Below are 13,051 nucleotides of genomic sequence, written 5' to 3' on the forward strand. Positions count from 1 at the left end.
GTACATCATGGGTGATGAACGTTATGTTTAAGTTTCATCGAAATTGTGTTTGTAGTTTCAGCGAAAAAAAACCAAATACTGTACATATTTTGGGGGGCATCTCCTTTCACTCCCATAGAGCCCAATTTTTCGAATGTCATGAACAAACTTTGGTACATCATGGGTGACGAACGCTATGTTTAAGTTTCATCGGAATTGTGTGTGTAGTTTCTGAGGAGAAAGCAAATACCTATTTTGGGGGGCAATCCTCCCATAGAACCTCTCAGACCCAGCTTTTTTATGCCATGAACAAACATTGGTACATATACGGTGATGAACGTTGTGATAAAGTTTCATCGAAATCCAATGTGTAGTTTCAAAGAAGAAATTGAATGTATTTGGCGACGGACGGATGGGCGGATGGACGACGCGCCATCCCATAAGCTTCCCGGAACTACGTTCCGGGTGAGCTAAAAACAGTTGAAAAGATGAGCACATATAGCCGAGCTATTTAATTATTTTGGATATTTTTGTTTTTAAATTTCGATTATATATTCTATATATAAAAGGAACTTTATGTGCATACGTGTGTGTGTTCCACCAATTGGTTGGACAGTTTTCCTGACTCGGCCCACAATTTTCGATATTTTACCCTTTGAAACCATTTAGGCCTTCAGAATTTATCCTTTAGAATCCTTTGGAACTACATTTTGGAACCCTTTCACATTTATCCTTTGGAATTCACCATCAAGAACCCTTTAAAATTTACTTTCTAGAACCCTTTATAATTTACCCTCTAGAACCCTTTAGAATTCACCCTTAGAACCGTTTATAATTACCCTTTGGAACCCCTTTGAATTACCCTTTAAACCCCGAAGAATTACCCTTTAGAATCATTTCTCTCAAGCAGCACTTTTACTGCAGAAGTTAAGCAGGTTTGCTATTATTTCCGACTATTTTCTCTTAAAATTGTGATGGGTTTCTGTGAAGTTGGTAATCTGAATAGGGGGAGAAGAAAGCGTTACATATTCTGCTGTTTCAATGTGAGAATGGCTGTTTGCTTTTTTTGAGTGAAAGGAGGGTGAGAGTGAAGATGGGACAGCTTTGGAAGGGGGAGGTTGAGGTTTTGGGGTAGGGGGCAAAGGCAGGAGGGCAAAGATGGGACAGAGTTGGGAGGGGGAGGCTGAGGCTTTTTTGTTGAAGAGTTGTCAGAATTGCATGTGTAAGTTTAATCACAGTATAAATGTGTGTGTGTGTGTGTGTGTGTGTGTGTGTTCCTATAGGGGGGGATACAATCACCCTACGGGTAATGTGCTAGTCTTTTAGAATACCCTTAATATTTTGCCACGAATGTTACTGAATATTTAAAGAACTCATTTCAAAAAAAAAATTGTGGCACCCTATTGCATTTTTTCTTCTCACTGTTTCATTTCAAAAAAGTACATTTATTCTACAGGGTGCCCCACAGAAAACCAGGAAATTTGGTACAGTTTATTTAAAACAAAACAAAAGCAAACTTAGATGTAGTGTAAAACAAAGATACACTTTCTTTTCAAACAAAACAAAAGCAAATTTAGATGTAGTGTAAAACAAAGATACACTTTATTATATGTTAGTTTATTGATATGGTAAAATACGGCAAAATAAATCTCAAAATCTCAAAATTCCTGGTTTTCTGTATATGTCAAAATATATTAAAATATGCTAACACAGTCATAACATTTTAAATATATTAGCTCTGACAAAAGAAAATGTACAATATAATATTTTTAGCAAATCCAGCTTACGAAAACATTCATTATTATCACTAACGTTTTCACATCGCATTAGTTTATAAAATTATATAAATATTCTATAACTTCTTCCCAAATATCTATAACATTTTCTAAGCCAGCTGCTTTCGTACCTCACCATAAATTGGCTTATTCGGGTTAAATCAAATACATTTTGTAACCTTTCTGCATCAATGCGACATCTTGTAATGGATCATCCTTTGAGCTAGTGCGTGTTATAACCTTTGGGTGTGAATATGAAGAACCGAGCTTGCACACAATGGCATGCCCATTGCAAAATGCTCATATTATTTTGAGACTTTGCATGAGAGCAGCAAGTTTGCTGAATACTTGGTAAGTTTGAGTCAACGGTGAACCAGCCTGACTTGTGAATTTCTTACCGAGCTCATGGGGTATTTCATGGCACAGAACAGCGATGGATGTGCTCATCCCTCCAGCCAGGTTTGTACTCATTGCAGCACCTGCAACAAAATGACACGAAGATTAGGGTTAGCGTTAGGGTTTCAATTTCTCAATGACTTATTGTGATACTATTACCTACCTACTCAGGTATGAAAACTTGTGTTGTGCCTCAACTGAACTATAATTTCCACTCGTACTAACAATAAGCAATTTGTTGTATAGTAATAAGTTCCATCTGAGAAAATCTCTTAGGTTAAAAATCCAGTCTTTTAAATACAGGTGTCGAGGCTCATGCCAGTGAAGAAAAACAGGGCATGAAGGAATGACTCATCGAAAATGGGACAAAGAGGAAACACCTCGATAAGAACTTAAGGCCCGGTCACACCTTGACGTTTTAGCCAGCGATGGCAACGTATTAAAATGTATGTAAAACGCTGGCTTACGTTGAACTTTTGATGTTTTTTTTAAAGATTCGGACGTATTCATTACGACTTGGTCTTATGTATAACGCATTGGTAACGGACACAGAACGTTTCGTTGTGTTATAGATAACTTATACCAACGAATGCTGAACCTGTTGTCGGCCGACACAACTGATGCCCAACGATAGTCTAACTTAGGCAGAGCGCGTTGCACGCATCGCTGACGATGTCGTGACGTAGCCTATTAAAAGGCTGACGCACAACGATTCGAATCATAACTGCCGTAGAAATGGAAGTGACAACATCGCGGTCACACCTTGGCGATCTTGCCAGCGTATGCCGACCTAAGAAAAATGTGTCTAAAACGTTGGGGCACATCAAATACGGTATGAGTAAGTTTGGTATACGTGAGTAGAACGCTAAAGTACGCTATCATACGTCGTAGTAAGTAGAGTACGTCAAGAAATTTTAAACATGTTCAAAATTTTTGGACGTACTCGGCGTATGACACACGTTCCGCATGCGATGGGGATAAGTTTTACACACGATATGTGGATGCTTACACACGTCCACAAAGGCTACTTCTAAGCTACTCATAAGTCGAAACACGTCCTGGTAATGTCTTTTTTCGCGAAACTTATTTCTAACTTATGTTTGACGTGCTTTGAACCAATTCTTTACGTAGTCCCAACACACATCGACGTATGTAGACGTATTCCAATGACGTCTTCTGGTCGACAAAAAAAAAAAATAAATGAACGTGTTTCTAGCTTACAACTGCCATATAAAGACGTGTTCCCAGCGATTTTGGGAATTGGTATATAAAAATGGTGTTCATAAAAGGGGAACCCAATAGTGTTTTTGAGTCCTTTTTGAGTCGATGTCCATGTCAGCAGTAACAGTATCAGTATCAGTATTAGTATTAGTAGTAGTTTGTTCATGTTGGCAGTAGTAGGTGAGTGTGAGGGGGAGGGTGTGGGTTATGATGGATCATCCTTGCGTCCGCGTGTCCACGGGTAGGAGACATCTTTTCACCATTGTTCGAAGTTCTTCGCGGATAATTTTTTATGGGGCTTTTTCAACAATGAGCTATAGCTTGTTTTTACGATTTAGGTCTATTCATAATGGGTTGGACAAATGCACAATGAACTAATAATGTGCATAGAGCGCTTCGATAACTTATAGATACGGTATACCAACGAATAATTATCGTGTAGCCGGCGTTCATAAACTATGCCCAACGATAGCCTAACTTATCCATATCGTGCGGCAGTTTATCTTTGCTGGTGACGTGGGGTTTGCTATTCATAGGCTGCCACTCAACGATTTAAATGGCTGCATCTCCACTATTGAAAGTAGACGCTTGCGCTCAACAATTGGATATTTTTTACACTCAACGACTTTTAAACGGTACCACTCAGCTATTTTCATTGTTTACAATGAACGATTTAAATTGCTGTCACTCACCTTTGTTTTTTGACGCTGGCGATCGGAAATTTTAATCGTTTCTATTGAACGTGCTAAATCGCTCAAACTCCACTATTGAAAGTAGACGCTTGCGCTCAACAATTCGATTTTTTTTACACTCAACGACTTTTAAACGGTACCACTTAACTATTTTCATTGTTTACAATGAACGATTTAAATTGCTGTCACTCGCCCTTGTTTTTTGACGCTGGGGTTTGGAAATTTGAAGCGTTTCTTCTGAACGTGTTAAAACGCTCAAACTCGACTATTTTAAATAGACGCTGCCGATGGACAATTGGAATCATAGCCAAGCTTGACATCGAAGTGTGAACATCCTCGTCATGCCGAAGAAAAGTTTGAAGAATGCTGCAAATAAGTGTCCTGGCCGTGGCCGTTGACGCAACGACGATCCATTTTACCGACGTCTTTCAGCCTATGAGTAACTTAAAAGTAATGTCTGTCGACGTGTGGCAACGATCGCGTAACGTGCCAACAACACGTTAATCATAGGTTTGAAATAAGTTTCGGGTACGCTAAACATTACCTCGGCGTGTCTCAACTTATGATTAACTTACAAGTAGCATGTGTTGACGTCTGTCAACGATCGCAGACCGTACATACAACCTGTGGCCAGCGTAGCGGAACGTGTGAGTCATACGCCGGCATACGTCGTGAAATTTCAAGCATGAAAAAATTTGAGGACAACCAAAAAGTACAACGTTTAAAGCCAGCGTACAACGATGTATGGCAGTGTTTTTCAGCGTGCTCTCAATGTTATCAAAACTTACCCATAACGTATTCAACGTGTGCCAGTGTTTTAGAAAAAAAAATTCAAAAATCGGCATACGTTGGCTAAAACGCCAAGGTGTGACCGGGCCTTTAGATGCACCATATAGCATGAGAAGAGTATTTGCAGGTGAAAGAGGAAGTCTTGGTGGCTGTGGGAAACATCAGATGCAGAAATAGGAGAGAACATGTGGTGGTGCTGGTCTGCAGACTTAAAGAGCACAAGACAACAAAGTGAAGGGAAGAGTACAAGACAACAGAATAAGGAAGAAAAAAAATGGAGGTGAGCATTGACTTCAAATTTGGAGAGGTTAACAAGGTGAGGGTTTCTGGTGAAATTATGTGACTTGCTGGAGGCAGGGATTCGGTGGAGACGAGAGAAGACAGAATGAGCAAGGTAAAAGATTGGACCTACAACAATATCCCAACATAAGCAAAAGAAATCCTGGGATACAGCCTCCTCTCACAAAAAGGCATTGAGAAATTGAAACTCCACTGCCTTGAGATGGGCAAGATAGAAAGTAGCAGTACCATAGTAGACCAAAGGAAAGAATGATATTCCATGGCACTTAGGATGAAGGGCTTGCATATCATTATATGAAGATGGCTGAAAACTGGTTTGGCTTTGCAGAAGCAGTGGCCAGCTTTGAGATATTATGTCCAAGACCATCTCCACTCATGGTATCCAAGGCCATCTCCATTCATGGCTCACAGACTTCCTCTCCTGCCGTAGCCAACGTGTGGCCCTAAATGGAGATCTCTCATCCCCCCTTCCTGTCCAGGCTGGAATTCCTCAAGGTACCGTTCTGGGCCCTGTTCATTTTCTGGTTTTCATCAATGATCTCTTCGACTCTCTGGAAAATCCTCTTTATCTCTTTGCTCATGACTCCATCATCTGCCATACCATCTGTCATCTCTCAGACTGGCAAGCAGCAGCTTCTTCGCTCACTGCAGATCTGGGTAAAATCACAAACTGGTCCAACACGTGGAACATGTCTTTCAATCCTGACAAATCTAACACTCTCACTATGTCTCTCTGAAAGGACCATTTGGAACCCCCCTCCCCCCATCTACTTTCTCCACAATCCTTTGGAAGAAGTCCTTTCATTCAAGTTTCTGGGTCTCACTATCTGTCATGATCTTTCCTGGGAAAGCCACATTTCCAACCTCGCCTCCAAAGCCAGTCGCCGACTGGGCATCCTCCGTCGTGCAAAATCCTTCCTCGGCCCACCTGAGCTCCTGACCACATACAAAGCTTTTGTCTGCAGCCTGGAGTATTGCTCGCCCCTCTGGGGTGGTGCTCCTGCCTCTCACCTTTCTCAGCTTCACACTGTGGAAACCAAGGCATTTCGCATCATTGGTATCTCCTGCGATGAGGCTGTCTTCGGGCCTCTCACTCTCTCACTGCAGGCAGGTCGGTGGTCTTTCTGTCTTCTACCATCTCCTCTCCAGTCTCGCCCCCTCCTCTATCTGCGACATGTCCCTCCCCCCCATATTTCTTCAGGGTATTCAAGGTCCACCAAAACCCCCCTTCTGGTGAAACTGCCAAAATCACGAATCACTGCTCACCTTCACTCTTTCATTCCTCTTTTTTTCCGCCTTTGGAATAAACTCCCTCACTCTATTCTTTCCCATTCTTCTCATCAGGCCTTCAAAACCGCTGTTCACCACCACCTCTTATCATCCCCCGTCCAAAGTCCTCCATCTTTTCGACCCCCGTTAATCCACTCCAAACCCACCTCCTTCAAATTCCCTGCTTTCCTTCCTGAAAGTCCCTGTGGTGTCCATCTTGTATACCCCGTGTTCCCCGCCCCATCCCTCTCTCTTCCATAGATCTCCGAATGTCTCTGTTTCCCCACTGTTTTGGCCTTCCCTCTTCCACCCCTCTTCTCTCCTGCCCCCCTTGTTGTGCATTGTGTATTAGCTCTCATGCAAGCCTCGACAATGTATACGAAAAAAAAGACCAAATGTAGATGATCGTGAGACAAAAGACCAGGAGCTCAGAAGAATGTGTCTCTCTCAAAAGTTAGTCACACAAATATATCGGAAGATTAGTGAGTTGGTCCTTATGGAGGAATAAAGTGAATGTACACGACTGATATGAGTCTTTTGGGGTAGGTCCCTATACCAGTGAGATGGTGAAGTGTTTGCCCATTTTTCATGTGAAAATTGCTCGAGTTCTGCCAAGTTTGATGGGGATCGTCGATGGACTGCAATCTTCAAGTCTCGCCGTAAATGTTCAATTGGGTTCAAGTCAGGACTTAGACTGGATCACTGAAGAACATTTATTTTCTTCTTATTCAGCCACTTCAGTGTGGCTTTATCTTTGTGCTTCGGATCATTTTCCTGTTGAAATGTGAATCTCCTACCCAGTTTCAGATTCATGGCTGACTCAAGCAGCTTTCCATCAAGGATTCTCCTGTACTTTGCTCCGTCTATTGTCCTTTTTATCCCGACAAGCTTGCCAGTCCCTGCTCATGAAAAGCAGCCCCATAACATCATGCCTGACAGTAGGGATGGTGTTGACTGGGTGAGGTTCAGTGTTAGACTTTCACCAGACGTAACACTTTGAATTTAGACCCAAAAGTTCAATTTTTGCAGTGTCTGATCACAAAATGTTTCTCCATGTGCTGCAGGATCATTAAGATGCTTAAAAAAAAAACTCCTTATGAGCTTTAAGATGTGTCTTTTTCAGTAATGGCTTCTTTCTTTCTATCTGTCATAGAGGACAGCTTTGTAACGGGAACAGGACATTGTTGATGAACACTGACTCCCATCTCGGACAAAGAGCCTTGCAGATCTTTCAAAGTCTGTTATATTTACAGTGACATCCCCAACCAGTTTCCGAGCTGCTGAGTTTGGATGGGCGACCTGATTTGGGTCGAGTCTGGGTGGTATGATACCTCTCTTCCACTTCTTAATGCTGGATTTCACCGTACTCAAAGCGATAATAAGTGACTTTTAAATCTTGTTATAACTCTCTCCTGAACGGTGCTTCTCCACCACTTTATGTCTGACTTCTTTGGAAAGCTCCTTGTTTTTCATGTTTGTCTTGTTGATTGCCCAAGTGAGTTGCACCTGCAAACTTCTTCGATAAGTTGGGGAGCTGAATTATGCCTCTGCTGACGAAGTCGCCAGAGGCATTATTTTTAAGTGAAATCACTGATGACATTCAGGTGAAACCTATTACACTTATTTTGCAACTTTACAAACAAATAATTTGCTCCTGAAGTTGTTGTTTTGTACGCCGCCTGTGGCTGCTGGTTTCATCATTTCTGGAAGGGCGGCTGCGCCGCTGATGCAATGCCCCTGTTACCAATAAGCTGGTACTCGTTTTGCCGACCTTGGATGGATGACAAGCTGAGTCAACCCACCTGCTGCTACTTCAATGGCTCCACAGGGCCATCCACCTCAAGCCCCGAAGTTCTTAAGCCAGCCACCTTAACCACTAAGCCAACACCAGGCTTTGCTTCTAAAGTAATTTAGGGTTAATTAGGCAAAGGGTTTGAATACTTGTGCAACTGAGAATAATCTGATTTTCTCTGTTAATCTGAGTTATTCACATTTTATCTGCATTATTTAGCTTTGTCACTTTGGGGTAGTTTGTGAAAACTCTATATTTTAGTTTGATTTGAAATCATCATGAAATAAGTTCAGGTGGCATCAAAATATGAAAACTTTGGAGGGGGGTGAATACTTTTGCAGGCCACTGTACCAAAATTAGTCCAATGTCAGTAAAATGATAGCGATGCAGCGTGAAAGAGTTGGGGCAACGGCCAACGTTACATTGGGCCATTGGTGGTGCTGACATTTGGGCAACAGCAGTGCAGTTCTAAAATCATTGGACACAATGCATTTCGAGGAACACAAGCAAATACTATCTACACTTCTTCTTCTTCTTCTTTCAGCTGCTCCCGTTCAGGGTCGCCACAGCGGATCATCCGTATGATCTGCATAGTGATTTGGCACATGTTTTACGCCGGATGCCCTTCCTGACGCAACCCTGGTCGCCTCTTTCAACACAGGGATATGGTACACCTATTTTAACCGGGGTATACACCGGCCCAGTATACTGGTACTCATTTCGCCGACCTCGGAAGGATGACAGGCTGAGTCAACCCCCTGGTGTATTAATTCAGTGGCCCAACGGGGCTTGAACTCAGGACCTTTTGGATCCCAAGCCGCTGCCCAAACCACTGCGCCAACACCAGGCTTATCAAATACTATCTACACATTAAACATTAATCAAATACAATTTACATGGAGGTAAGATGGAACCCAGGTGGAGGTAGGAACATAAACATAAGCATCCCCTCAATCACATTTCAGTCTATCCAAACACCCCAGCATTATCACAGGCCAGAAATGATAGCTATTAAAGTCCTCTCACCGACAGCAAGAACAGCCAACAGACAAGCAGATGGTATGACAAGTTGGCAGGCGAGCAGCTAGTACAGCTGGATTTGTTGCTGTCGGAGGTGTGGGTGGGATTGTATGCTACCAGATGGTCTTTGGGAGAATGCCTTGGTAGAGGGGCATGTGTGCTCATTTGATAATCATCCTAATTATACTTACCAATTGGGTGCACAAACCGATATGGAAAAGCAGGAGCCACCTACTCTCCCTCTGTCTATCCTCCATGTCCCCCTATTACTTTAACCCGGAATTAGCTGTCCAGCCTGTAGTCTTGCCACTCATCCTTGACGGGACATCCGGCTTGGCAGCCACCCCTGGTCTTCCTAGTTCTCTCCTGCTGTTACCACCCCGTCTCCTTCTATGTCCTTTCACTGTCCCAAATCATAAACCTACCATCCACCCCCAAAGCTGAGCAGACCCTCTGTTTTGTGGCCTTCTCTTTGCCCTCTTCACTCAATCGCTATCTTTGCAGTCATGTCTGCCCTGGCTCATTACTATACCATCACAGTCATTATTGTCCTTGTTGTCATTGTCCATTCTCCTTTGTGTCTCCAACTCCACATCCACGACATCTTCTTTCTCTATCTCCAGCTCTGTGGGCTCCAACTCAAACTCTACTATGTGTTCTTTCCCTATCTTCATCTCCATGGCTCCAACTCCACCCCTGCCAGTGCCGATTCCAACTCTGCCATCGCCAGCTCTTTTGCAAAGGGTTTTGCAAAGCACAGAAGAAAGCAAGGGTTCGCAGGAAAAGTAACGAGTGCAGAGCAGACAAAGAAAGAAATAGTAGGTACGTCTCTTTTTTTGTGGTCTAGAAGATTGCGCATGCGTTGTGTTGCTGTCCAGAGCAAGGGAGAGCTTTGGTGTGTTGGGAGAACCCAACAGCACAGTCCTTTCAGACCCCGGGCCTGATCCGACTGTTTTTATCTCGTACAGCTTGTGGTCTCTTCACCACTCCGGTCACAGCCTCTCTCACTCTCTGGACCAGCTGCACGGCACAGCTTGCTCTTTGTTCACCACCCTTTTAGTCATCCTGGGACTGCCTATCCCAGCTCAACACAAGTGTGATCCTCGATAATGAGAAGGGGGGGGGAGGGGAACTCAATGGAATCCTTTCATCTCCTCTCCCAGTCAAGGTTGGAGTCACCCAAGCAGTGGTTTAGGCCCTCTTCTTCTTCCTCTTTCGGCTTGCTCCCGCTAGGGGTCGCCACAGCGGACCAACTGTCTCCATTTTGCTCTATCCTCCACATCTTCCATTGACACTCCAACCACCCGCATGTCCGCCCTCACCGCATCCATGAACCTCTTCTTTGGCCTTCCTCTTCTCCTCCTGCCTGGCGGCTCCATCTTCAACATCCTTCTCCCGATATACTCCGTTTCCCTCCTGTGCACATGTCCAAACCATCGCAATCTCGCCTCTCTCACTTTGTCTCCAAACCGTCCTACCTGCGCTGTCCCTCTAATACACTCATTTCTTATCCTATCCATCCTCGTCACTCCCAACGAGAATCGCAGCATCTTTAACTCTGCCACCTCCAGCTCTGCTTCCTGTCTTTTTGTTAGCGCCACCGCCTCCAAACCATACAACATAGCTGGTCTCACTACCGTCTTGTATACTTTCCCCTTCACTCTTGCAGCTACCCTTCTGTCACAAATCACTCCTGCAACTCTTCTCCACCCACTCCATCCTGCCTGCACTCTCTTTTTCACTTCTCTCCCACACTCTCCGTTACTTTGGACAGTTGATCCCAAGTATTTAAACCAATCCACCTTCCCCACCTCAACTCCTTGCAACCGCACCATGCCACCACCCTCCCTCTCATTTACGCACATGTACTCCGTCTTTCTCCTACTGACTAACATTCCCCTTCTCTCCAGTGCGTACCTCCACCTCTCAAGGCTCGATTGAGCCTGCTCCCTACTCTCCCCTACAGATCATGATGTCATCCGCGAACATCATGGTCCATGGGGAACTCCAGCCTGATCTCGTCCGTCAACCTGTCCACCACCATTGCAAACAGGAAAGGGCTCAGAGTCGATCCTTGGTGCAATCCCACTTTAACCTTAAACCGGTCCGTCATTCCTACCGCACACCTCACCGCTGTCACACTGTCCTCATACATATCCTGCACGATCCTCACATACTTCTCCACCACTCCCGACTTCCTCATACAATGCCACAACTCCTCTCTTGGCACCCTATCATAAGCTTTCTCTAAATCCACAAACACACAATGTAACTCTTTCTGGCCTTCCCTATACTTCTCCATCAACATTCTCAAAGCAAACATCGCATCAGTGGTGCTCTTTCCTGGCATAAACCCATATTGCTGCTCACAGATCGTCACCTCTCCTCTCAACCGAGCTTCCACTACTCTTTCCCACAACTTCATGGTGTGGCTTAACAACTTTATCCCTCTGTAATTTCCACAGCTCTGCACATCACCCTTATTCTTGAAAATCGGAATCAGTACACTTAATCTCCACTCCTCCGGCATCCTCTCACTTTCCAAGACTTTATTAAACAATCTGGTTAACAACCCCACTGCCATCTCTCCTAAGCACTTCCATGCCTCCACTGGTATTCCATCTGGGCCAACCGCCTTTCCACTTTTCATCTTCTTCATAGCAGTCCTCACTTCATCCTTACTGATCCACCCCACGTCCAGATTCACTATCTCCACCTCTTCCAACCTTCTCTCTCTCTCATTTTCTTCATTCATCAGCTCCTCAAAGTACTCCATCCACCTTCTCAACACACTCTCCTCGCTCGTCAGCCCATTCCCATTTGCGTCCTTTATCACACCGAACCTGCAGCACATCCTTCCCAGCTCGCTCCCTCTGTCTTGCCAATCGGTACAAATCCTTTTCCCCTTCTTTTGTATCCAACTTCTCCTTACAGCTCGTCATATGCCTTTTCCTTGGCCTTAGCCACCTCTCTTTTGCTTTTCGACGCCAATCCTTGTACTCCTGCCGACTTTCTTCATCTCTCTGACTATCCCACTTCTTTTTAGCCAACCCCTTCTTCCTTATACTTTCCTGTACTTCCTCATTCCACCACCAAGTCTCCTTATCTTCCTTCCTCTGTCCAGATGTCACACCAAGTACCTTCCTAGCTATCTCCCCTCACAACTTCTGCTGTCGTTGCCCAATCATCCCACCCAACTTTACCACCATCCAACGCCTGTCTCACCTCCTCCCTAAATTTCACGCAACAGTCTTCCTCCTTCAGCTTCCACCATCTGGTCCTTGGTTCAGCCCTCACTCTCTTCCTCAACCTCACCTCTAAAGTCATCCTACAGACCACCAATCGATGCTGTCGAGCTACACTCTCCCCTGCCACAACCTTACAGTCACTAATCTCTTTCAGGTTGCATCTCCTACTTAAGATGTAATCCACCTGTGTGCACTTTCCTCCACTCTTGTATGTCACCCTGTGTTCCTCCTTCTTCTTGAAATACGTGTTTACCACTGCCATTTCCATTCTTTTGCAAACTCTACCACCATTTGCCCTTCCACATTTCTCTTGTTGAGACCGTACCTCCCATCACCTCCTCATCCCTCTTTATTCCCTTCCCCAACATGTCCATTGAAATCTGCTCCAATCACCACTCTTTCATCCTTGGATACACTCTCCACCACTTCATCTAACTCACTCCAGAAATCTTCTTTATATTCCATCTCACACCCCATATGTGGGGCATATGCACTGATGACATTCATCATCACCCCTTCAATTTCCAACTTCACACTCATCACTCGGTCAGACACCCTCCTCACCTCCAA

The 13,051-nt window shown here is 44.2% G+C and overlaps 1 protein-coding gene across 4 annotated transcripts in view; it reads right to left on the reverse strand.

The window, feature by feature from the left end:
* The window catches only part of LOC147022007 (zinc transporter ZIP5-like), a 155,102-nt gene that overhangs the window by 32,346 nt on the left and 109,705 nt on the right, over positions 1-13,051 (reverse strand). For all 4 annotated transcript variants that reach the window (XM_085892541.1, XM_085892539.1, XM_085892540.1 and 1 more), the window contains one exon: positions 2,153-2,233. In XM_085892541.1, the coding sequence (XP_085748667.1) occupies positions 2,153-2,233 (81 nt within the window). The remainder of the gene's footprint in view (positions 1-2,152; positions 2,234-13,051) is intronic.

Source organism: Eptatretus burgeri, chromosome 8, assembly GCF_056783735.1.
Source record: "Eptatretus burgeri isolate ZD-2024b chromosome 8, Ebu_testis_v1, whole genome shotgun sequence".
In the NCBI taxonomy this organism is placed as follows: domain Eukaryota; kingdom Metazoa; phylum Chordata; class Myxini; order Myxiniformes; family Myxinidae; genus Eptatretus; species Eptatretus burgeri.